This window comes from Schistocerca gregaria, chromosome 1 (genome assembly GCF_023897955.1).
Source record: "Schistocerca gregaria isolate iqSchGreg1 chromosome 1, iqSchGreg1.2, whole genome shotgun sequence".
In the NCBI taxonomy this organism is placed as follows: domain Eukaryota; kingdom Metazoa; phylum Arthropoda; class Insecta; order Orthoptera; family Acrididae; genus Schistocerca; species Schistocerca gregaria.
Window position 1 is genome coordinate 805,632,481 of NC_064920.1, and position 25,423 is coordinate 805,657,903.

Sequence of the window (25,423 nt, forward strand, 5' to 3'; positions counted from 1 at the left end):
TGATAACAACCTAAGAGTAGGCTTAATAGATTGCCGCCACAGAAAATTGGGACTAATCTATTATGAGGACGAAGTCTTACCATTCAATGCTATACACAAGATTTGTTCTACTATCACTAATATGAGGTAGTGTGTGGACTGTGAAAGCAATTGCAAGGTTGTCTGAAATGATGTCATCTGCATAAAACTTGTCTAATGTGGCGCAGCTATTTCAAGCACTTGTATAGTCACTAGTCAACCTTTTTGCAACTGACTTCCGAAGCTTCCTCCCTCCCAAATATGGATAAATGATGCCTGGCAGACAATTGTTTTCACCAACCAGTGTGCCACAAAAACCTTCTGAACATATTCTCAGTCTGAATATTATAAACCTTCTTGAGACTGAGAAGCTTATGTCCATAAATTAGCATGGTTTTAGAAAGCATTGCTCGTGTGGAATTCACCTTGTCCTTTTCTCATATGATAAATTGCTAACTATGGATGAAGGGCAACTAGCAGATTCCAAATTTCTAGATTTCCACAAAGCATTTGATACGGTGCTCCATTTCAGGCTCTTAACAAAGGTATGAGCATACGGAATACATTAGCTGATATGCAACTGACTGTTACGTATCGAGCTGGGGTCTCTTTACTTCCTCCCTTGTTTTGCCATCTGCCTTCTTAATTCCTTTTTTTTTTTTTTTTTTTTTTTTTAATTTTGACTAATCACCATTAACATACATGAGTGTAATCTGCATTTTCATAAAAGAGAAAGGTTGGCCCACTGTCTTAAGAAATATAGTACCAGATCTATTTTAGTGCTTAGTTTTGTGTATTTACTCAATTTCCTAATTTATTTTGACTATTCTAGTTAATATCTTTTGTTATAGAGTGAAATCAGTAATTGTTTCATGACTAAAATTCTATTGTCGACTTATAAACAAATATAAATTCTGTACTAATTATAAATATTTGGAAGAACCACCGCTAGGATTCTTGAAGTATTTGTGTGAAACGCAACTGTGTGACTACATCATTTATAGTAGTCAGTGTTGAACTTCAACCCCCCATTTTTCAGCCAGTATAACAACACAGTACGTCGACACCGAGGACTGTCAACAAAGAAATAAAGCAGGTGAACGTCACAACTCCGAAATTTCTTAGGTAATAGAACCCTGTATGTTGTCCTCGATGGCAAATGTTTATGAAACAAGGGTATCATCAGGAATGCACCAGGGAAGTGTGATAGGACTGCTGTCGTTCTCTATACACATAAATGATTTGGCAGGTGGTTGTATGCTGATGATGCTGTGGTGCATGGTAAAGTGTCAAAGTTGAGTGACACAAGACAACTTTAGACAAAATTTCTAGTTGATGGTGTGTTGAATGGCAACTAGCTCTAAATGTGGAAAAATGTAACTTAATGCAGACGAGTAGGAAAAAAAGAAAGTAATATTTGGTTACAGTATTACTAGTGTCCTGCTTGTCCTGGGTGTTAACGTTGCAAAGCAATATGAAATGGAACAATCACGTAAGAACTGTGGTAGGTAAGGCAAATGGTCAACTTCGGTTTATTGGGAGAATTTCAGGAAAGAGTGGTTCACCTGTAAAGGATATCGCATATAGGAAACTTGTACGACCTATTCTTGAGCACTGCTTGAGTGTTTGAGATCCTTACCAGCTCATATTGAGGGAAGATATAAAAGCAATTCAGAGCCAGGCTGCTAGATTAGTTACAACTAGGTTCGAACAAAATTTAAGTGTTTCAGAGATGCTTCGGAAAATCAAACAGGAATCCATAGAGGGAAGACAATGTTCTTTTTGAGAACCACTATTGAGAAAAATTAAAGAAATGGCATTTGGAGCTGACTGCTGAACGATTCTACTGCCCTTAGGAACCATGAAGATAAAGATTCAAAATATTAGGGCTCATATGAAAGCAAATACACAGTCTTTTTCTCTCACTTATCTGTGAGTGGAACAAAAACGGAAATGACTATTAGTGGTACAGGATACCCTCCACCAAACCCCCTACAGTAGCTTGTGTATGCAGATGTAGATCTAGAATTTTCATAGCAGTATTCTGTTCCAGGAAACTGCATCTACATACATACTCTGCAAGCCACCATAATGTGCATGGTGGAGAGTACCATGTGCGGTAACGAAATTTTGATTCAAATCTAATGTGCAGACAGAGCGATAAGCTTATTCTGATGCATTGTGGTGGTAGTGCAGTGAAAAAGGGTGGGGGCTGGGGATGGGGTAGTGATGTGGGCTGGGCAAATGCCCAGTGGGCAGGACATTATATTTGGGCTTTTGCCCTCAAATTTACACAAAGTCTTTTAAACGCCAAAAATCTAGGCGTTTATTAAAAAAAGAAAAAAAAAAACTTTTTAAAGTTTTTGCTGCTAGGGTTTGTAAAGTATCAATTAAAATAAGGGATGAATAATTCTGATATTAAAAGTTGAAATGTTTGCACTTAAAACTATGTATATCATTCATTGCCTTTATTACTATGAATGAAAAGAAAGAAGAGAGAAGCATGTTTGTTTACTTGCATTCTAACTTGACATACCAAGGAAGGGTACATGTTGCTAACAGCTGCTTATCATTTATACTGTCCTTTTTAGTAATGTAACACTCTTCATAATTAATGTCAAATCTCTGAACATTACTGAAGAATGATTATTGATAGCAAAATTATTACTGGATGTATTTAACAGCTGGCATGTGTTTCTTGATGATAAATGTATTTTTACACGTTTAACTGTTTTCGTAGCAACATCTGAGCCCTACTATAGTTTTCTGTTCTGCTCCTTTATCTATTTTTGTACAAGTGTACTGCTCTGATGATAAAATGAGGATACTAACTTAAAAAATATTTAATACCAAAGAATCAATGCCAAGACACTGCACTGAATCTAGTAAAGAATAAGTTCCCTCACACTGTTCCACTTGGGTGCCTAGCTCACCTATTGAACTTGTATTCAGATATTTTATACTATCAAGCAATCAAAACTTTCAAGGCAAATGCAGTAGAGGTTGTCAAAACAGAAGAAACCAGACACATTTTACAAGCAGTGTTCGATGAAATATTAGGTTAAAAAATAATTTCACTTAAGTTTTCATGACAGAGAAGATGGGGGGAGCCATATTTTTCATCTTGAAATTTTGCAATTAGCTTAAGTTGTCTTATAAACATTAGTTGTAAATGAAGAGACATAGTCATACCTGCAGCCTGAAGAGAATTCTGGAAACCCAATTCTTTATTTGATTACAACTTTAGAGTTAAATGAGCCTCATGTTCTCAAAATAACCAAAAACTTCATTAAGTTGTAGAAGTTCTCGTTGAAACTAATGTCCTCTCCACAGCAATCTGCAGAAGAAAAGTCAATCTTATCTAAATTCCAAGATAGGAAGGAATTCATTGTGTCTTCTATCCATCTTGCGGCTAATCTACTTGATCCAGCACCACAAGGTAGTTATCTGAAGCCTATCGAGACACTTGATGCAATAAGATTTGTTTGTGGCACAGCAAAGAACACTGGACGAAATGTTATTCAAGTTAGAGAGAACTTGGCTGATTATAGGGAAAAACAAGGAATTTGATCCAGATAATTTGTATGGGAAGGAGTGGGTCTCACTCTAAGGAAGATAATTGTTGTGTACATCCATTACTGTAGTGCCAAGGTTTAAGATGAACTTGTGAATTGGCAGAAATTGCCATAAAAATTCTGGGCACACCAGTTACATAGACTGCTACAGTGTTCCTTCAGCACTTTTAGATGGGTCCACAGGGGAGGAGAAGAAGAAGAAGAAGAAACAATCTCATCAGACAGCTGCAAAACTAACCTACCTCTCCTATAACTAAAGGTTGATGAATGGAGCAAGAACATGACCTAACCCTGTAAATACCAAGGAAAAGTCCATACTGAGGTGTCCAAGCAAAGACAAATTGGAAAGGAATCCAGTATTCAGGGAGGAAACAGATTCAGGAGAGTCTCAGTCCGAGTCGGAACTCTACAACTCTACAACTTCTGAAGATCATGAAACTGACAACAATTTTTTAATCTTTTGACAGTTGTATAATATAACTAAAAACACTATATACAGGCCAGTTACTTAATATAAACTGTACTATACCTCAAAAATTCCTTTTAACTGGAGTATTGTTTTCTTGTGTACTACTCCAAGAATTGACCTCATTAAAGGTCGATTATCAATTAATACTTAAAATGCATACATGCCTGGGCATTTCTGAATTGTAGGCATTTGCCCAAGCATCTATCCTGCGGATTTAATATGACTAAATTGGGAGGATGAAAAGGAGAGTCAAAGCTAACCCAGGCTAAGTCTATGGATGGCTGGCATTGTATATGGTAACTTATCATAATACAAAGATAATGCCTGGTGTTTGTATACTGAGACTGCAGAATGCAATCTGAAAAATGACAGTCAGCTCTTCAGTCTCTCAGGTGCCGCCATCACTACAGTGAGATGGCAAAGATTGTCCCATTGGTAAGGCAGTGTGTATAGCGATGCTCCCTGCACAGCTGGAGGCATCATCACAGACATCCTGCATAAATGCAAATTCACGCTGTGCCGCAGCAATTCAAAGCAAGATGTGGTAAAAGACGGTAGTAAACTCGGAACAATGATTCAGTCTTGTGCCCAGAGCTACAATCTCTCTCTCTCTCTCTCTCTCTCTCTCTCTCTCTCTCTCTCTCTCTCTCTCACACACACACACACACACACACACACACACACACACACACACCAATGCAGTTTCAAAGCATTCCAATTTCAATGTGTGAGAAACCACATTTACAAAGGACAATCCTAATTAGTAAAATGGCCATCTACTAACTATTAATGTCCATGAGAGAATGATTTCCAAGCACTGTTTAAGACTGGCTGAGAATGGTACAGAATCATCAATGTTCCTTGAAATTTCATGCAACTAGTAAAGTGTTTTTCCCTTACTCTGTCTATTGTCGACGCTGGAAAGCTGAATAAGTGCCATTATTGTTAGAAGATTATGAAAGTAGCCTGAGTGCTGTCAAGAAGTAAAAGTATAGGTTTGTTTTTATTTGGGTGGTGAAAAATAAGCTTCTACATAATAAAAGAGTTTCTTGTTTAACTGTGTGTTTGAAGAGTTTATCAATATAAATGAGCAACAGATTGAGTTACCTTAGAAACTCTAGTATGATTTACAAACACACACATAAGAGGTCAAAACAGCCCTCTTTGCTCCACAAGCATGATATTCCACTGTAGTTCTAATTACTTACTCTATGTATTTTAAAAACTTTCAAAGTGTATCATATCATTTCCATCTTCTTTATGGCATCAGACCTCTCCAAACAAAGAATTTACCTTCTGACAACATAACAACACGAAGCAGAGAAAAAATTGGATGAAGAGATGGTGTAAACAAAAGACAACACTTTCAAACACATCACCAACTAGAAGAAAAATGTTTGTTGCATGCATCAGCATGTTAAATAAAGGATTGAGCTCTCTCTTTACATGAAACATTCTAGCACGTGCTTTCTAAAATACGATTTCTTTATAACTGCAATTATTTTTAGCTGGATAGCTATTTTATTTATAGCTAAATAAAAGTACTAGGGGTAAGCAATAATTTCTTTATGGATCACCAGCACTCCCAAAGTGTGGCTCAGCGGTTACCTTATTCCACCTGCTGGTGTCAACCACATACTGAACAGATTATCATTTAAAGCACTTACTTGTCGAATACAGTTATATGAAAATGACAACACCCAATAATAAATCGACAAACGTAGAGGAATTACACTATAAATTAACGAAACACAAAGCTGGGAAAATTACAGAAGATAAATACAAGAGCACAAACAGGCAAGCAAATGCAACAACATTCATAACCAAAATTTATCAATGCGTGTGAGATCACAGTAGTATGCCACTGTCAATCAGAAAATTTCAACAAATTCCAAACAATTCACAATGCACCTCACCAGCTCGTCCTTGCGCTCTACATGTACTCATATCGACAGTGAAGAACACAGATTTGTATGTATTAACGTGACAGCAACATGGACCACGACCACAATCAAAACAATGCTGGCAAGAGTCAAGAGAACTGAATCTTACCGTATTTACTCGAATCTAAGCCGCACTTGTTTTCCGGTTTTTGTAATCCAAAAAACCGCTTGTGGCTTAGAATCGAGTGCAAAGCAAGCGGAAGTTCTGAAAAATGTTGGTGGGTGCCGCCATAACTTATTTCTGCCGTCGAATATATGTAGCGCTACACAGGCATGCTTTGTAGGCACAAAAATAAATACTGGTGCCAAAACCTCTGAGTCAGTAAATAAATTTTTAAAAAAAGGTGGAAGACGAGCTTTTTTCTCCGCCCCAAGTTTCGACCACTGCATTTTCATACATTATCCAACGAAGTAAATACAAATTCTTTATTGTTCATCTTCGAATGTAGCAGCATTTGAGTGTACTACGAAAACCCGACAGGCAAGACTGTTTGGGATCTTTGTCAACATGGCCAACTCTATGTTCTGGATTTTTTCGTATCTGTGATAAGAGATGGTTGCTTATAGGAACTTTTATAAAAAAGTGAATCACATGCAGTATTCTCGTCACCATAAGAATAATATGAATATAAACATTTTGCCATGTATTGTTTCGTGTTTGCTGCTATCTCATTTAAATCCTGTCTGCCTAATAAACCACAAAACTAGAGTGAGACAACAGCAAATTTACATATCATGTCATGTTTATATTCGTATTATTCTTATGCTTAACAGTGATACAGTCAAAAATGAAGCACGGCACTTGACTAGATTTTTAAATCTAAGATGACTAATTTCTGTGCAGAATGTAATGTACTAAAGAGGCGCCTGCAAAGATTTTCAAACGGAGAAAAATTTTCGCTAAACTCTCATTCAGAACATCATCTATCATACGCCATCTATTATTTGGTTCTTGTTGATCATTATCAAAGAAAGCAGCAGTGTAAATAACAACAAATAGCAGTCTCTTGCCATTGTTTCGCTAATGAGACAATTCCTCTCTCTCTCTCTCTCTCTCTCTCTCTCTCTCTCTCTCTCTCTCTCTCTCTCTCTCTCTCTCTCTCAGCAGTAGCGCGCACAAAAGCAAGCCTTGCCGGGAGCGGCGACAGGCCGTAAACACGCACTGTCAGATTGCGACAAACAATGCATGACACAGTACAGTAATGCATTTTCAGCTTAGAGTGACGTAAACACCTATAACAAAGAAAACTGCGCTTATCAGATCAAAGAAAAATAAGCAATCAATTCAAACCAGACAAAGCATGTGAAAAAGGAAGGGTACGCGTATAAATACAGATGGAGCGCCTGACGCATAGCAATGGCTACCTGGTAAAGCTTAACTGCTAAGCTTACGACTCAAACCAAACTACTGTAGGTGTATCATCATTCATTCGACCTAAATTGTCTCTCATATTACAATGGACCAACTTTGTTTCAATTTGGAGATGCGGCCTAAAACTTTTCTCTCCCCTTGAATTTCGAGTCTCAAATTTCAGGTGCGGCTTAGATTTGGAAATTTTTTTTTTCCCCTTGATTTTGAGTCTCATTTTTCAGGTGCGGCTTAGATTCGAGTAAATACGGTAAATGATAGCAACAGTGGGCTTTTCAACCCAGACGACGTCCCTTATTGCAAATGAGGAGAAAAACAGTGAACTGGTTGTATGTTACATTCAAACAAGTGAACTGAGGTTTTATACATTCAAACAAGTGAACCGAGCTTTTAGTTGTGTCTCATCTTCAATAGATGGGTAATTATAAAGAATAATTTGCATTTTATTTTGTCTTCAGGGAGAGTTTTAGTTATCTACAATGCTACAGGAATATCAGAGAAAAGAATTACTGGAATGGTAGATTTAATTTGTAATAGTGTTTTCTTAATGACGTTTATTATTTGTCATTAGATGAATGTAACACAGCAATGTTGTAATATTTATTAATGGGCTGTATACTGCATATGCTGTAAGGACAGTAGTGTCAAAGGTTTTGTCAACTAGTTACTGTACAGAGTGTAAAGTGTCAGACCACAAATATAAATGTCTCGGGTTCAATCTGTGGTCAATACTAGGACTTTCATCTGTAACTTTTCACTTCTTTCACCTACTGCAATGTTTGTTTATGCGAAAAATGCTGAGTTACTTCATTGTTTGGAATCCATGTTAAACTGTAGGTCCCATTATAAATAGCTGGATAAGTCAGTTACGAGGTCACAGGAAGGCAACTGCATATCACCTCAAAACAGACCATGCTTAGTAAAGCACTGTGTTGTTCTGAGCAACCTTTGGATTTATAATTGTTTTATTTAAAATTCTTGTATGGATTACCAAGTGTCATAATATCCAAATACGAATTAAAAGTTAGTCAGTCATACCTTGTCTCCAAGTCCCAATAACACAAGTATTTTACCTTCTCCTCAGAGGGCATTGAGTAAGGAAAATTTCCTGCCTTCCTTCATCCATAAGCAAGCTCTTATTGAAAAGATAAGTGTTGTAACTCTATTACAAAAATTTGCTATTATCAAAGCAATTTACTTCATTAAAAAATACTCTCAGTTTTTACAAATTTGTGTCAGGATCTACTTCCATATTTATGACAACAATCATGATAACTTTCTACATCTTTCATTACATCTGCATCATGTAACTTAACCCTTTAACGTCCCAGGTGCGCTCTCACTGACCACTAACATTTATTGTTACTCTGTTGCTAATGCATAGCAGTGGGGTAGGAAATTGCAGCTTCATCTCGTTGATCCCCAAAGCTGTCGTAGTTCTTTGTCAATAGGCACTCGACTGTGAGCTGACCTATACTATCATTGCTTCTTTTGCGTCAGCAGTCTCTGAGAATGAACCTGGGACTTGCATTATGGATTCAGTAGCCAGATCTTTGTCTGCTAACTGACCGTTTTAAAATTGTCTGAGGACAGTTTACCAAGTGATGTTGGATTAGACAGTGAAAATTCAGAATAGGAACAAACGAAAGTGAAGACAAATTTGTCTTGCTGCCTGCAAATTCCTTAAAAGAAACCTATGATCAATGTGATGAACAAAAAGAGTGTAGAGACTCCATCATACTGGGTGGATAAAATTTAACTTTCCATATTTAACATGCTATAACATAGAAACTAATTACCATATTAGTACCGAACTTGGTAGCATTAATGTCAAGGACACGGAGAAGAAAAATAATGCAAAATCAATTCAACTGAAACACTTTTAATGTGCTGCAACAGTAAATAATACCATTACATACCAGTACTATCACTGTTACAAAGGGGACTCAGTATAGTGCCCATCAGTGTCCAGAAGAGAAAAATGACCTTCACCTGTCCATAGGATGGTACAAGTCCAAATCTCGTCAACTTCAAAAGTAGTGAGAGAAGTCAACATGGCGTCGTCCGTCCTGTGGTGCAAGCTGCTGTATGATATGAATCTTATACAAATACCATTTGGGAATGGTTTGAAGTACCTTCCATACAGTGGACTATAGGATGTTCAACTGTCATGACAAAGCACACACACTGCCTGATGATCGGGAATAGCGTGCAACATTGTCTGCCATTGCAGACAGGCACAATAAAATAACACACACACAAAATTTCTAGCTTTCGCAACCAACGGTTGCTTCTTCAGAAAGAGGGAAGGAGAGGGTAAGACGAAAGGATGTGGGTTTTAAGGGAGAGGGTAAGCAGTCATTCCAATCCCGGGAGCGGGAAGACTTACCTTAGGGGGAAAAAAAGATAGGTATACACTCACGCGCACGCGCACGCGCGCGCGCACACACACACACACACACACACACACACACACACACACACACACACACACACCACACACACACATCCATCCATACATATACAGACACAAGCAGACATATTTAAAGGCAAAGAGTTTGGGCAGAGCTGTCAGTCGAGGCGGAAGTGCAGAGGCAAAGATGATGTCGAATGACAGATGAGGTATATGTGGCGGCAACTTGAAATTGGCGGAGGTTGAGGCCTGGTGGATAACGAGAAGAGAGGATATATTGAAGGGCAAGTTCCCATCTCCGGAGTTCGGATAGGTTGGTGTCGGTGGCAAGTATCCAGATAACCTGGATGGTGTAACACTGTGCCAAGATGTGCTGGCCGTGCACCAAGGCATGTTTAGCCACAGGGTGATCCTCATTACCAACAAACACTGTCTGCCTGTGTCCATTCATGCGAATGGACAGTTTGTTGCTGGTCATTACCACATAGAAAGCGTCACAGTGTAGGCAGTCAGTTGGTAAATCACGTGGGTGCTTTCACACGTGGCTCTGCCTTTGATCTTGTACACCTTCCGGGTTACAAACCTCAACCTCCACTCATTGCACACAGACCCAGTCTCTCCCATCTACTCAATCTCCCACTTCCAGCTCCACTCCCCCCAACACCTCAAAATTCTAGTCAACACAATCTGAAACCACAACACCTCAATTCAGTAGTTAACCTTTCCTCCAAACCTCTCTTCCAATCCGAAACCTCTGTCCTATCCAAAGCCCTCACCTTCAGCCCCACTCCCAGGTTCAACCAAACTGCCCTTGTCAAAGATTTACTGTCCTACACTCGTAGTCTCTGCTGGAAATATCACTTTGCAAAAAAAAAAAAAATATCCTAATCCCACTCCTAATGATCCAACTCCCCAAGACACTATCCAAATTGAACCCTGCCTGGAACAGTTCCATCCTCCATCACAGCGGGACCCACCTCCTCTTCCTCAAAATCACCCTCCCCAAACCTTCCAGGAATTTCTCACTTCCAGCCTTGCCTCTCAATCTTTCTTGAAAAACCTGAATCCTACTCCCAACATCAGCACAGCCAAAGCCCAGGCTATCCGTGATCTGAAAGCTGACCAATCCATCATCATTCTTCCGGCTGACAAAGGCTCCACGACCGTGGTACTTGATCGTCGGAAGTATGTGGCTGAGGGACTGCGTCAGCTTTCAGACAACTCTACATAGAAAGTTTGCCAAGGTAATCCCATTCTTGATGTCCAGGCGGAGCTTCAAGGAAACCTCAGAACCTTAGGCCCCCTACAAAACCTTTCACCTGACTCCATCAAACTCCTGACCCCACCGACACCTCACACTCCTACCTTCTACCTACTTCCTAAAATTCACAAACCCAAACATCCCAGCCGCCCCATTGTAGCTGGTTACCAAGCCCCCACAGAACGTATCTCTACCGACGTAGATCAACACCTTCAACCCATTACGTGCAGTCTCCCATCCTTCATCAAAGACACCAACCACTTTCTCAAACGCCTGGAATCCTTACCCAGTCTGTTACCCCCGGAAACCATCCTTGTAACCCTTGATGCCACTTCCCTATACACAAATATCCCGCACGTCCAGGGCCTCGCTGCAATGGAGCACTTCCTTTCATGCCCATCACCTGCCACCCTACCTAAAACCTCTTTCCTCGTCACCTTAGCCAGCTTCATCCTGACCCACAACTTCTTCCCTTTTGAAGGCCAGACATACCAACAATTAAAGGGAACAGCCATGGGTACCAGGATGGCCCCCTCGTATGCCAACCTATTTATGGGTCGCTTAGAGGAAGCCTTCTTGGGTACCCAAGCCTGCCAACCCAAAGTTTGGTACAGATTTATTGATGACATCTTCATGATCTGGACTCACAGTGAAGAACAACTCCAGAATTTCCTCTCCAACCTCAACTCCTTTGGTTCCATCAGATTCACCTGGTCCTACTCCAAATCCCATGCCACTTTCCTTGACATTGACCTCCATCTGTCCAGTGGCCAGCTTCACACATCCGTCAACATCAAACCCACCAACAAGCAACAGTACCTCCATTATGACAGCTGCCACCCATTCCATATCAAACGGTCCCTTCCCTACAGCCTAGGCCTTCGTGGCAAACGAATCTGCTCCAGTCCTGGATCCCTGAACCATTACACCAACAACGTGAAAACAGCTTTCGCATCCCGCAACTACCCTCCCGAACTGGTACAGAAGCAAATAACCAGTGCCACTTACTCATCCCCTCAAACCCAGAACCTCTCACAGAAGAACCCCAAAAGTGCCCCACTTGTGACAGGATACTTCCCGGGACTGGATCAGACTCTGAATGTGGCTCTCCAGCAGGGATACGACTTCCTAAAATCCTGCCCCGAAATGAGATCCATCCTTCATGAAATCCTCCCCACTCCACCAAGAGTGTCTTTCCGCCGTCCACCTAACCTTTGTAACCTCTTGGTTCATCCCTATGAAATCCCCAAACCACCTTCCCTACCCTCTGGCTCCTACCCTTGCAACCACCCCCGGTGTAAAACCTGTCCTATGTACCCTCCCACCACCACCTACTCCAGTCCTGTAACCCGGAAGGTGTACAACATCAAAGGAAAAGCCACGTGTGAAAGCACCCACGTGATTTACCAACTGACCTGCCTACACTGTGACGCTTTCTATGTGGGAATGACCAGCAACAAACTGTCCATTCGCATGAATGGACACAGGCAGACAGTGTTTGTTGGTAATGAGGATCACCCTGTGGCTAAACATGCCTTGGTGCACGGCCAGCACATCTTGGCACAGTGTTACACCGTCCGGGTTATCTGGATACTTCCCACCAACACCAACCTATCCGAACTCCGGAGATGGGAACTTGCCCTACAATATATCCTCTCTTCTCGATATCCGCCAGGCCTCAACCTCCGCTAATTTCAAGTTGCCGCCGCTCATACCTCACCTGTCTTTCAACAACTTCTTTGCCTCTGTACTTCCGCATCGACTGACATCTCTGCCTGAACGCTTTGCCTTTACAAATGTCTGCTTGTGTCCGTGTATGTGCGGATGGATATGTGTGTGTGTGTGTGGGGGGGGGGGGGGGGGGGGGCGCGCGAGTGTACACCTGTCCTTTTTGCCCCCTAAGGCAAGTCTTTCCGCTCCCGGGATTGGAATGACTCCTTACCCTCTCCCTTAAAACCCACATCCTTTCGTCTTTCCTTCTCCTTACCTCTTTCCTGAAGAAGCAAACGTCAGTTGCGAAAGCTAGAAATTCTGTGTGTGTGTTTTATTATTGTGCATATCTACCGGCACTTTCCCGCTAGATAAGTCTTGGAATCTTTGTTTTTAATATATTTTTCCCATGTGGAAGTTTCTTTCAATATATATTAAAAACAAAGATTCCAAGACTTACCAAGTGGGAAAGTGCCGGCAGACAGGCACAATGAACAAAACACACAAACACACACACAGAATTACTAGCTTTCGCAACCGATGGTTGCTTCTTCAGGAAGGAGAGGGAAAGACGAAAGGATGTGGGTTTTAAGGGAGAGGGTAAGGAGTCATTCCACTCCCGGGAGCGGAAAGACTTCCCTCAGGGGGAAAAAAAGGACAGGTGTACACACGCGCGCGCGCGCGCAAGCGCGCGCACACACACACACACACACACACACACACACACACACACACACACACACACACACACACACACACACGTCCATCCGCACATACAAAGACACAAGCAGACACATTTAAAGGCTTGTGTCAGTGTCTGTGTATGTGCGGATGGATGTGTGTGTGTGTGTGTGTGTGTGTGTGTGTGTGTGTGTGCGTGTGTGTGCGTGCGCGCGCGCGTACACCTGTCCTTTTTTCCCCCTGAGGGAAGTATTTCCGCTCGCGGGATTGGAATGACTCCTTACACTCTCCCATAAAACCCACATCCTTTCGTCTTTCCCTCTCCTTCCTGAAGAAGCAACCATCGGTTGCGAAAGCTAGTAATTCCGTGTGTGTGTTTGTGTGTTTTGTTCATTGTGCCTGTCTGCCGGCGCTTTCCCGCTTGGTAAGTCTTGGAATCTTTGTTTTTAATATATTTTTCCCATGTGGAAGTTTCTTTCTATTTTATTTACATGTACATGGAAGAACCCTGGAGATACTAAAAAGTATCAGATAGATTATATAATGGTAAGGCAGAGATTTAGGAACCAAGTTTTAAATTGTAAGACATTTCCAGGGGCAGATGTCGACTCTGACCACAATCTATTGGTTATGAACTGTAGCTTAAAACTGAAGAAACTGCAAAACGGTGGGAGTTGAAGGAGATGGGACCTGGATAAACTGAAAGAACCAGAGGTTGTACAGAGTTTCAGGGAGAGCATAAGGGAACAATTGACAGGAATGGGGGAAAGAAACACAGTAGAAAAAGAATGGGTAGCTCTGAGGGATGAAGTAGTGAAGGCAGCAGAGGATCAAATAGGTAAAAAGACGAGGGCTGGTAGAAACCCTTGGGTAACAGAAGAGATGCTGAACTTAACTGATGAAAGGAGAAAATACAAAAATGCAGTAAATGAAGCAGGCAAAAAGGAATACAAACGTCTCAAAAATGAGATAGACAGAAAGTGCAAAATGGCTAAGCAGGGATGGCTACAGGACAAATGTAAGGATGTAGATGTTTATCTCACTAAGGGTAAGATAGATACTGCCTACAGGAAAATTAAAGAGACCTATGGAGAAAAGAGAACCACTTGTATGAACATCAAGAGCTCAGATGGAAACCCAGTTCTATGTAAAGAAGGGAAGACAGAAAGGTGGAAGGAGTATATAGAGGGTCTATACAAGGACGATGTTCTTGGTAACAATATTATGGAAATGGAAGAGAATGAGGATGAAGATGAAATGGGAAATATGATACTGCGTGAAGAGTTTGACAGAGCACTGAAAGACCTAAGTCGAAACAAGGCCCCGGGAGTAGACAACATTCCATTAGAACTACTGACAGCCTTGGGAAAGCCAGTCTGGTGTGCAAGATGTATGAGACAGGCGAAATTCCCTCAGACTTCAAGAAGAATATAGTAACTCCAATCCCAAAGAAAGCAGGTGTTGGCAGATGTGAAATTTACCGAACTATCAGTTTAGTAAGCCACAGCTGCAAAATACTAACTCTAATTCTTTACACACGAATGAAAAAACTGGTAGAAGCCGACCTCGGGGAAAATCAGTTTTGATTCCGTAGAACACGTGAGGCAATACTGACCCTATGACTTATCTTAGAAGCTAGATTAAGGAAAGGGAAACCTAAGTTTCCAGCATTTGTAGACTTAGAGAAAGCTTTTGACAATGTTGACAGGAATACTCTCTTTCTAATTCTAAAGGTGGCAAGGGTAAAATACAGGGAGCGAAAGGCTATTTACAATTTGTACAGAAACCAGATGGCAGTTAGCCATAGTTGGAACTGGACAGTAGCACTGTGCTGCATGGAAATCATGCACACCATACTCTGGACATCAATGCTACAAAGCTTGGTACTCGTACGGAAGTTAGTTTCCATGTTATAATGTGTTAAATAGGGAAAGTTTAATCATAATCACACAGTGTTTCATTGAAACAATATCGCTAGCTGTCGAAGCCTCTTCCAATTATGGTCAATGGCATTATTTTTCCATATGTTGGACAAAAGTGGGGTAAAGGCATTTGTCCTTTCCAATTCCTATAAAGACGATAATCTGTTGAACCACTTTAATTTTTTAAAGAAGCTTGCAAACTCATTGGCAAAATCAAAGATAAAAAGCGGGCCAACAACTGCCACATACTTTGCGGATTTCGTGCAACCATTCAGCACGTTTAGGGTGTAGCAGAACCACGAATAAAAGTCACTGTAGAAAGATTGGGAAAACGCAGAACATATTCCATCCAAAAAAGAAGAAAAAGATGCTTTATATTAGTCATTGTTGCAAAAATCCAATCTAACTTGATATCTCTACAAAAATTTTCAGCAAAAGTAAAGAAAACTTCTGAGAAGGAACCTAAAAACCTGAAAAGTACTGACATAATTTTAATTTTTTGAATGTTTTATGGAAGTTTTTTACTGCTACATGTATATAAAAATAAAATAAAAATACAGCAAACAGTAAAATATAGAGTGCAAGGTATTTGAATTTTCATAGCATTAACACCATCATGCTGTATTATTTTCATTTTGTGGAGTTTTTGGTTTAAATGCACTTTTTTTTGTAAAAATAAACTTTAAAATTTATTTGGATCTATTTTTGTGTGATATTAATGTAACATTTCATATAAAAAACTACACAGTTTCAATTAAATTACTGAATGCAATTTTCATGGCTATTTAAATACAGCGGTCTGTCAGACTGCACCTGGGACAGTGTAGCAAAAAAAAAAAAGACCTGGTAGACTATGCGTTAGAATTAAACAAAAAGGGTTACTATACAGACACTTACCTCCAGTGGCAAGTATGTATGTTTATGCTCCTGTCCGACCTGTAGACAAGGCAGGTGGGGGTACCTTAGCTTCATTTTATATTTATCAAGAAAATATTTAGCTACAGTACACTCAACTGTCTGACCATTCTCTAGCTGCAGTGGAAACCTATGCAAAATGGAAAAACATTGAAGTTATAAAATTTGAACTAGCAAACACATGATTCACAATTTTTAATATGTGGTGGACTGAGCTACAGTTCCTGCTACATGTAACAATGTTAACTTAGGAAAACAAATGAAAGAAAGGCCTCCAACGATTCGTGTACGTCAATAGCAATTCATTTCTGTGCCATAAAAACTTAACAGAAGATGACGCAGCTGGGTCCCTGCCCATATGTGGTACTCCTAATTGTAACAACATGGAGAGGATAGGAGGCTACTCGCCACACAGAGGAATTATTCAGTCGCAGACAGGCACGACGAAAACTACTGTTAAAATACTAAGCCTTCTGACCAAGTCCTCCTCCTGAAATAGAAAACACACACACACACACACACACACACACACACACACACACACACACACACACACGGTTACTGTCTCCGGCCACTGGAGCCTGGAGACAATGGCTGCTATCCCTCCCCCTTCCCACCCCAGCCCAGCTTCCTCCTTACCACCACCCAGTTGCGCCTCTCATCATGCACTGCTGCTGCTGCTTGTACTGTGGCTTCAGCTGCCATGGACCATGGTCGAGTGTGTGTGTGTGTGTGTGTGTGTGTGTGTGTGTGTGTGTGTGTGTCATTTGGCCAAAAGGTCTTTTTTTGTGCCTATCAGCAACTCAGTATCTTCACTATATAGCGAGTAGCAACTACTTCTTTCATAATACTGTTAAATTCACCCTGGATTTTCCATTGTTTGATATCATAAACACTGAGATACATGGGAAAAAAATACAACATCCTGCATAAAGATTAATACACGCATCCTTCACTACTTCTACAGTCGAGTCAGCTTAAAGAAATCTCCGACACCTGGCAGCACTTCTGGCAGCCTTCAGCTTTCAACTGTGAACCACAAACGGGTTTAGGTGAAAACGACAGCCATCTATAGAGCTATGAAGAGGTGTTGCCACAGAAATATTTACAAAATTGCATCCTAAACATGCAAACCAGCTGCACCCAGAGTACGGAAAGTGCACACTACAAAGACAGTGCATTTTTTGTTTCATTTACAAAATTAAATTGGCAAAATGGATACTAAGGCAATGACGGCTTTGTCAGCTAGCACTTGGTAAAAGGCATTAATGATGGTCTGATGCACAATCACCTTTTACAAAACTCAAATATGAAGTAGAATGAGTGATGAAGCACTCCTAAACCTGGACAAGACTAACAAGGGGACCACACCTACTCTCCATCACCGATTTTGCCCAAATTTACAATCTGTTCAGGGCTTTGCCAGAAATTAAAGTGACAGAAGTGGGAAATCTAGACAATCAGGCATTTAGAAAATAGTATTTTCTGGTGCGGGTCAGGCCAGACACGAGTCATTTATGTTAGCCTAGCTTCCAGGCAGTGGCTGATACAGTGGTAAAAGTACAGAATGGTAATCCAAGGGTCATGAGTTTGAGTCCCTATGCAGAAACTTTTCCTTTTCTTTCAATTTTTACATTACATACACTGCAAATAAACTGAATTAACGCTCAATATTGTGCATTTATTAAGATTTTCATAAAATGCATGAAAAGGAATGGCAAAGGAAAATTCAGGAATATAAATAAATTTCCAGGGAGGGATTGTAGGGCATACAAATAAAATTAGATACTTTTATTATTTTACAGTTGGTAATTTACAAATGCTGAGGCGATATTCATGATAAAAACAAAAACCAGTAATTTTCTTAGCATATTGCACAGGTTATAATGACCGATTTTACAATTACACTTTTGTTTCCAAGTATCATATAGAAAAACGAAATGCTGCTTACAGTCATAAAAGGTTCTCTGTTATTACACAGTTTGGCAGCAAACCATGCTTACCACATCATTTTGCCAAACAATGGCGAGGATAGCTGATGATGTACAATTTAATGTATGCTAAAGCAGTCTTCTTGGGATGTGCTTGCTTTTTCTCTCTATGAATGAGACAAGAGCAGTCATAAGCTTTTTGATCAAATTCTTTAATTTATGACAGAAGCAGACGTCGCAGGATTGCCAGAGCGGAGTACATTCGAGTGTAACCCTAGCTTGAAAATTTTTTGAAATCCCAAATCTTCTTTCAGCTTTCCCTTTCATGCCTTTTATGAAAGTATTAATTAATATATCTGAACTTTATTTCTGTTTATTTTCAGTGTAAGTAACATAAAAATCTGAAAATTTAAAAATGTTTCTGCCTAGGTACACAATCCCACAAGGTCTGCCTGGAAAACAGGCCAAGATAAATGACTCATGCCTCACATGACTTGTGCCAAAAGTGCTACTTTTTCCTTAATACTTAAGTCATCTGAAGCTCCCACTTCAGTCACTTTCATTTATGGCCAAGCCTTACATATACCTTAAATTTTGATGAGATCAATGATAATCAGCAGGTGCAGTTCCCTTGTATGCCTATTCAATACAGACATTCTAAAATCTGTGGCTCTGTAGTCAATATACATACAGAAAACTGCAATGTGTCACTTTTTTTTTTTTTTTTTTTTTTTTTTTTTTTTTTTTTTTTTTTTTTTTTTTTTTTTTTTGCAAATATTCATTTATTTCATTGACTTGTTAAATAAGTGGATGGAGTTTTCTGTATTAATACTGGCAAAAACTGGTTCTGCGATTACTTTACAAAATCAGTAACTGACAATTTCAAGGAGAGTGGCTTAAGACTTAAATATCTGTAAAATTCAAAGGCATTTATTTCGACAAGTGAATAGTTGCATGTAAACGCTGTCATTTTACGGCTGTGTGTTAAATGAGTGGGCCAAACGAAGGGGGGGGGGGGGGGGGGGGGTATGTGATGACATGACAGAAATAAACACACATCAATAATAAAGAGACTTGAGTTACTGTACACTTACGATTGCATCTGTGCTGGCCTCCTTGTAACATTACAGACTCTGTATTTTCGTCGCATTGTTCCACAATGAGTTATTTCAATTTTCAAACCTTTTATTTCTTTCGTGAATTTAACACGTTGAGAATCTGTCAGTGGTTTACGCTGCTCATTTATATCCCGTATGTCCAGGACCTCACACATGAACTCTATAACCGGCTGTGCTTTGTAAAAAGCAGTAGCAGAAACTGTAAATAATAATAAATAAGAAGCAAAGGTGTGAAAATTTAGTACTTTATACTAAACAAACATAATTACATTAACATTCTACACAGACAACATTAAGTAATATCAATCTTTGTACTAAAACAAACACTCCTTGGAAGCAAAAACATAAAAAATATGGCATAACATAACAACCGTCTATGAAGAGAGGTGGAAAAACACTTGCTTTTTGTATAAGAACTTTCCAGGAACACTTACACGGTTCTATGCACTTCCTTTCAATTTCAAATAAGTAGCTTGAGCAACTTCTTTTACGGTACAGAAATGCCTTTCCCACCATTTCTCAATTTTGGGTGTAACATAATGCTGAATATGAAGTGTACAGGATATATGTAAAAAATAAAATAGCAGGAGATGAACTTCTGGCAACCATTTAACATCTACTGTGTGCTGAATTCAAAGTGTGATTGTCAAATATCAGGATTTTCATTTTAACCAAATGAACACAAATAAACAAACTGACTTAATAACAACATAAAATCAACTGCAACTAATAACATAGTAAGAAAATTGAGGATGTATTATATACCTCAAAGGTCAAAGCTTCAGTACTTTGCTGTTCTTAGGGCAGACATTATTCAAGAGCTATAAATTGTCATGAAAAACAAACCGACATAGCAAAATCTATTAAACACAAATATAATTCAGTAAGTCACATGTTTTGATTAAGATCAACAGGTGACTACCATGGAAGAGCAAACATGAAAAAACACCACGCTTTAGGCTCCTCATCAGTTTCAAAATCAAGGAAAAATTTCGCCATACAGCAAAAGAGATCCCTGGCTCATCTCAGAGTATGACTGGAGATCCACAGTTTGGAAAGTACTAATTCTTTTTACAACCAATAATGTTATTTAGAAACTTTATGTCAGTCAACATAAAGTGGTACCATGGTAAAACACAGTTGCATAACATGTATTTTACACAAGTAATTAACACATATTTTGAGTTTGCTTAAGCAGCAGCAACACTGGTTTGTTACATTGTATTAGAAAAACCACTTAATGGAAATCATATTACAATAACATCCTTCCTGTTATATGATATTAGGTTTCCATGCTATATAATTATTTTGAACTGATGTCAGGTAGTCCACATGGTAGTGCCACCCAGATTTTATGATATTTTGGCAAGTTTATTTGTTGTCCCCCTCAGTTGGTCCTGATGACTGAGCATCTTTCTATGGCTGCTTCTTATATACTTGAAGTCTCCTGTTGTCGATCCTGGTCCTTCATAATCAAACATGGGCCTACACCCAGCATCATCAGCACAAAGCCACAAATAGATAAAATGGCGCCCCAGAGGCAGACAATGAATCACTGGGATCACTGAGGCCTTCAGTAGGTGGCCTTCATAAGGCATCAGTAGTTAAATTAAATATACTTCATACAATGCTCATGACAAATGGCTTGAGTGTGCCATGCTGCCTCTATAGCCATCCATAATAGCGGAAGTGTTTAAGTGCAGTATTTTGTGCACAGACTGATTTCTCGATTTTGTCCCATTTATGCCGAGCGAACTGTGCGGCCAAATAATTTGCTTGAACTGTGCGGCCAAATAATTTGCTTGAACTGTCCAGAATGTTCTTCAAACCTGACGTGAATAACTGTGGCCCAGTGGTATGGCGCATTGTCATCCGTAAAAATTACATTGCTGTTCGGGAACTTGAAATCCGCAAATGGCTGCAGATGGTCTCCAAGTAGCCGTACATAACCATTTCCAGTCAATGATTGGTTCAGTTGCATCAGAAGACCCAATCCATTCCATGAAAATACAATCCACACTGATATAGCGCCACCACCAGCTTCCTCAGTGCCTTGTTGACAACTTGGGTCCATGGCTTCATAAGGTCTGCACCACACACTAACAATACCATCAACTCTTACCAATTGAAACTGGGACTCATATGGCCGGGTCACAGTTTTCCAGTCATCTATGTCCAACCAATATGGTTCAGGAGGGGTGCTGCAAGCGATGTCATGCAGTTAGGAATGGCATCATGTTGGTCATCTGCTGTCACTAACTAAAGCTAAACTTCGTTGCACTGTCATAATGGGTACATTCCTCGTACATTCCACTTTGGTTTCTGCAGTTATTTCAAGCAGTGATGCTTATCTGTTAACACAGACAACTCAACCCAAATGCTGCTGCTCCCAGTCTTGAAGTGAAGGCCATAGGCCACTGCACTGTCTGTGGTGAGAGATACTGCCTGAAATTTGTCATTCAAGACAGTCCAATGTCCCATGAATCTATCTCCAATTGTCATTTCACATTTAAAGTCTGTCAATTCTTGTCATTTGGCCATAATAATATCAGAAACATTATCACATGACTCACCTGAGTGCAAATGACAGCTCTGCCAAACCACCGCCCTTTTATACTTTGTGTGCAGGATATTATCACCACCTGTATATGTGCATATTGCTATCCTATGACTTTTGCTACCTGAGTGTAAGTGATTAACTCAGTTCAAAGGTCATAGGAAAGTAAGGACACACCACCTAAATCTGTATCATGCCTAGTAAAACACTGAGGTATTAAAAACCAACCTTGAGTTTGAGGACTGCTTTACCTTACTGAATGCCTGTTATTTTGGAATGTCTAATTTGTATTCTGAGATAACAGGCTCAATGGCTAAGAAAGCAGGATGTGTAATGTTATTTGGTTGAAGGGGATGGACTCTGAATTAGGTTTCTTTTAAGGCGACCTGAGGACAGATGGTTTTTTTAATCTGAGTGATACATGGGGGTTGTAGTATATTCCCTATCTTCAAGAGCCTCCCAATTCAGTTTCTTCAACATCACTGTAACACTCTCTCATGGGTCAAACAAACCTGTAACCATTCATGCTGCCCTTCTCTGTATACGTTCCATATCCCCAGTTAGTCCTATTTGGTATAGGTACCACACACCACAGACCTGAGTCGAAACAAGGCCCCGGGAGTAGACAACATTCCATTAGAATTACTGACGGCCTTGGGTGAAACAGTCATGACAAAACTCTACCAGCTGGTGAGCAAGATGTATGAGACAGGCGAAATACCCTCAGACTTCAAGAAGAATATAGTAATTCCAATCACAAAGAAAGCAGGTGCTGACAGGTGTGAAAATTACCGAACTATCAGTTTAATAAGTCACAGCTGCAAATACTAACGCGAATTCTTTACAGACGAATGGAAAAACTGGTAGATGCGGACCTCGGGGAGGATCAGTTTGGATTCCGTAGAAATGTTGGAACACTAGAGGCAATATTGACCTTACGACTTATCTTAGAAGAAAGATTAAGAAAAGGTAAACCTACGTTTCTAGCATTTGTAGACTTGGAGAAAGCTTTTGACAATGTTGACTGGAATACTCTCTTTCAAATTCTGAAGGTGGCAAGGGTAAAATACAGGGAGCGAAAGGCTATTTACAATTTGTACAGGAACCAGATGGCAGTCATAAGAGTCGAGGGGCATGAAAGGGAAGCAGTGGTTGGGAAAGGAGTGAGATAGGGTTGTAGCCTCTCCCCGATGTTATTCAATCTGTATATTGAGCAAGCAGTAAAGGAAACAAAAGAAAAATTTGGAGTAGGTATTAAAATTCATGGAGAAGAAGTAAAAACTTTGAGGTTCGCCGGTGACATTGTAATTCTGTCAGAGACAGCACAGGGCCTGGAAGAGCAGTTGAACGGAATGGACAGTGTCTTGAAAGGAGGATATAAGATGAACATCAACAAAAGCAAAACGTGAATAATGGAATGTATTCAAATTAAGTCGGGTGATGCTGAGGGAATTAGATTAAGAAATGAGACACTTAAAGTAGTAAAGGAGTTTTGCTATTTAGGAAGTAAAATAACATGATGGTCGAAGTAGAGAGGATACAAAATGTAGACTGACAATGGCAAGGAAAGCGTTTCTGAAGAAGAAAAATTTGTTAGCATCTTGTATAGATTTAAGTGTCAGGAAGTCATTTCTGAAAGTATTTGTATGGAGTGTAGCCATGTATGGAAGTGAAACATGGACAATAAATAGTTTGGACAAGAAGAGAATAGAAGCTTTCGAAATGTGGTGCTACAGAAGAATGCTGAAGATAAGGTGGATAGATCACGTAACTAATAAGGAGGTATTGAATAGGATTGGGGAGAACAGAAGTTTGTGGCACAACTTGACTAGAAGAAGGGATCGGTTGGTAGGACATGTTTTGAGGCATCAAGGGATCACAAATTTAGCATTGGAGGGCAGCGTGGAGGGTAAAAATCATAGAGGGAGACCAATAGATGAATACACTAAGCAGATTCAGAAGGATGTAGGTTTCAGTAGGTACTGGGAGATGAAGAAGCTTGCACAGGACAGAGTAGCATGGAGAGCTGCATCAAACCAGTCTCAGGACTGAAGACCACGACCACAACAACAACAACAACAACAACCACCACACACTTGAGCAATATTCTGGACTGGGTTGTGTGAGTAATTTGTAAGCAATTTACTTTATAGACTGATGCACTTCCCCAGTATTCTACCAATAAACTGAAGCCTACACCTGGAACTCTCGAATCTTAAGAAGGGGCACAGAGTGCAAGATGCATGGAAGAATTGGAAAATAATGTCTCAAATCCTCTATGACAAAGATATAAATGTCAAACAATTTTTAAAAATATCATTTATTTTCTATCCTGGTTGCACATTTTTGTACACCATGACTAGTTACAATCTCCTTGGATCATCTCCACATCTCTGTAGCAGCATCAGCAACCTGTTGTGCCTGTATTGGAACTACACATTAGAATACAAATCTGTGACAGGAATGACTGGTTGCTGATGCAACTGCATAGATCTGAAGACGATCCTGGCAGATTGAAACTAGTCATATGGTATAAAAATGTGTAATTGGGACTGAAAGTAAACAATAGTTTAAAAATTGTTTTAAAGTCGGCTGGAGTGGTAAACATCAAAGTCAAAGGGAAGGCAAATATGGCAGTTGTAAAGCTAGCACTATTGTATAGAGACGGGAAATAAATAGGAACTAGCGCAATAGGATAGATGTAGCCATGATGTAGGTGTTGAGGATTACAAATTGGAAAATCCAGGAACCATGCAAGTTGTTACAGTGTCCAAGTGCAGGACAGAAGACTTCAGTGAACTGGACATATCACGAGAAGATACTAAAGTTATGTTGCAAGGAGACTGATAGATATGGCAGTGAAAGGTGCCAGAGAAAGAGGAAGCCCTAAAAACAGGTGTATGGACTGCATTCTAAGACAATCAGAGGGGAAAAATAACCGATGGAGTGCAACTTGGACAACTAGATTAAGTGAAAGAAACTTGACAGAAATGTCAACCTTGCATTAGGCAGGAAAAGATGTAGCAGGAGAAGAAGATCTTATCTCATTCGCCGCGGCAGAAGTATATTTCTTGCAGGTACTGAATTACTACCGTCTCACAAGTAATCCACAAGCAGCAATCAGAATTTCTAGCATATTCAGCTGCCCCAGCCAGGAGGAACAGTAAATATTCCAGGAAGTTGTGGATAGACTAATCTGAATGAAAAATTCCATAATGTGCTTGATTTTTACTGGTTACAGCAATACAACTGTTAAGAAAATAATGCGAAAAAAAACCTCCCCAAATGTGTCAAGCACAGACAAATGATTAAATTCAAAGAACATTTTCCTAAATTCCACATCTGGCTTCCATGCACTTTCACAAACTGTCTTGACAGCACCACATATAACTCTTCTGAAGATAATTTCAGCAGTCTTTTATGGGAGCAGCACTATTCATTATCACAACTATCAATTAGTGTATTGTGTTTAGTTTTTTTTTTTTTTTTTTTTTTTTGGTAGATTTTGCCTTTCAGCCATCTGCTCAGGGAAAAAATTTAA

General features: G+C 39.8%; 1 protein-coding gene across 3 annotated transcripts in view; it reads right to left on the reverse strand.

Moving 5' to 3' along the window:
* Positions 1-25,423, reverse strand: part of LOC126270374 (protein argonaute-2) — a 233,614-nt gene that overhangs the window by 104,453 nt on the left and 103,738 nt on the right. For all 3 annotated transcript variants that reach the window (XM_049974065.1, XM_049974066.1, XM_049974067.1), the window contains 2 exons: positions 19,302-19,524; positions 16,259-16,406 (listed from right to left, as the gene is read on the reverse strand). In XM_049974065.1, coding sequence (XP_049830022.1) covers positions 16,259-16,406; positions 19,302-19,524 — 371 coding nt within the window. The remainder of the gene's footprint in view (positions 1-16,258; positions 16,407-19,301; positions 19,525-25,423) is intronic.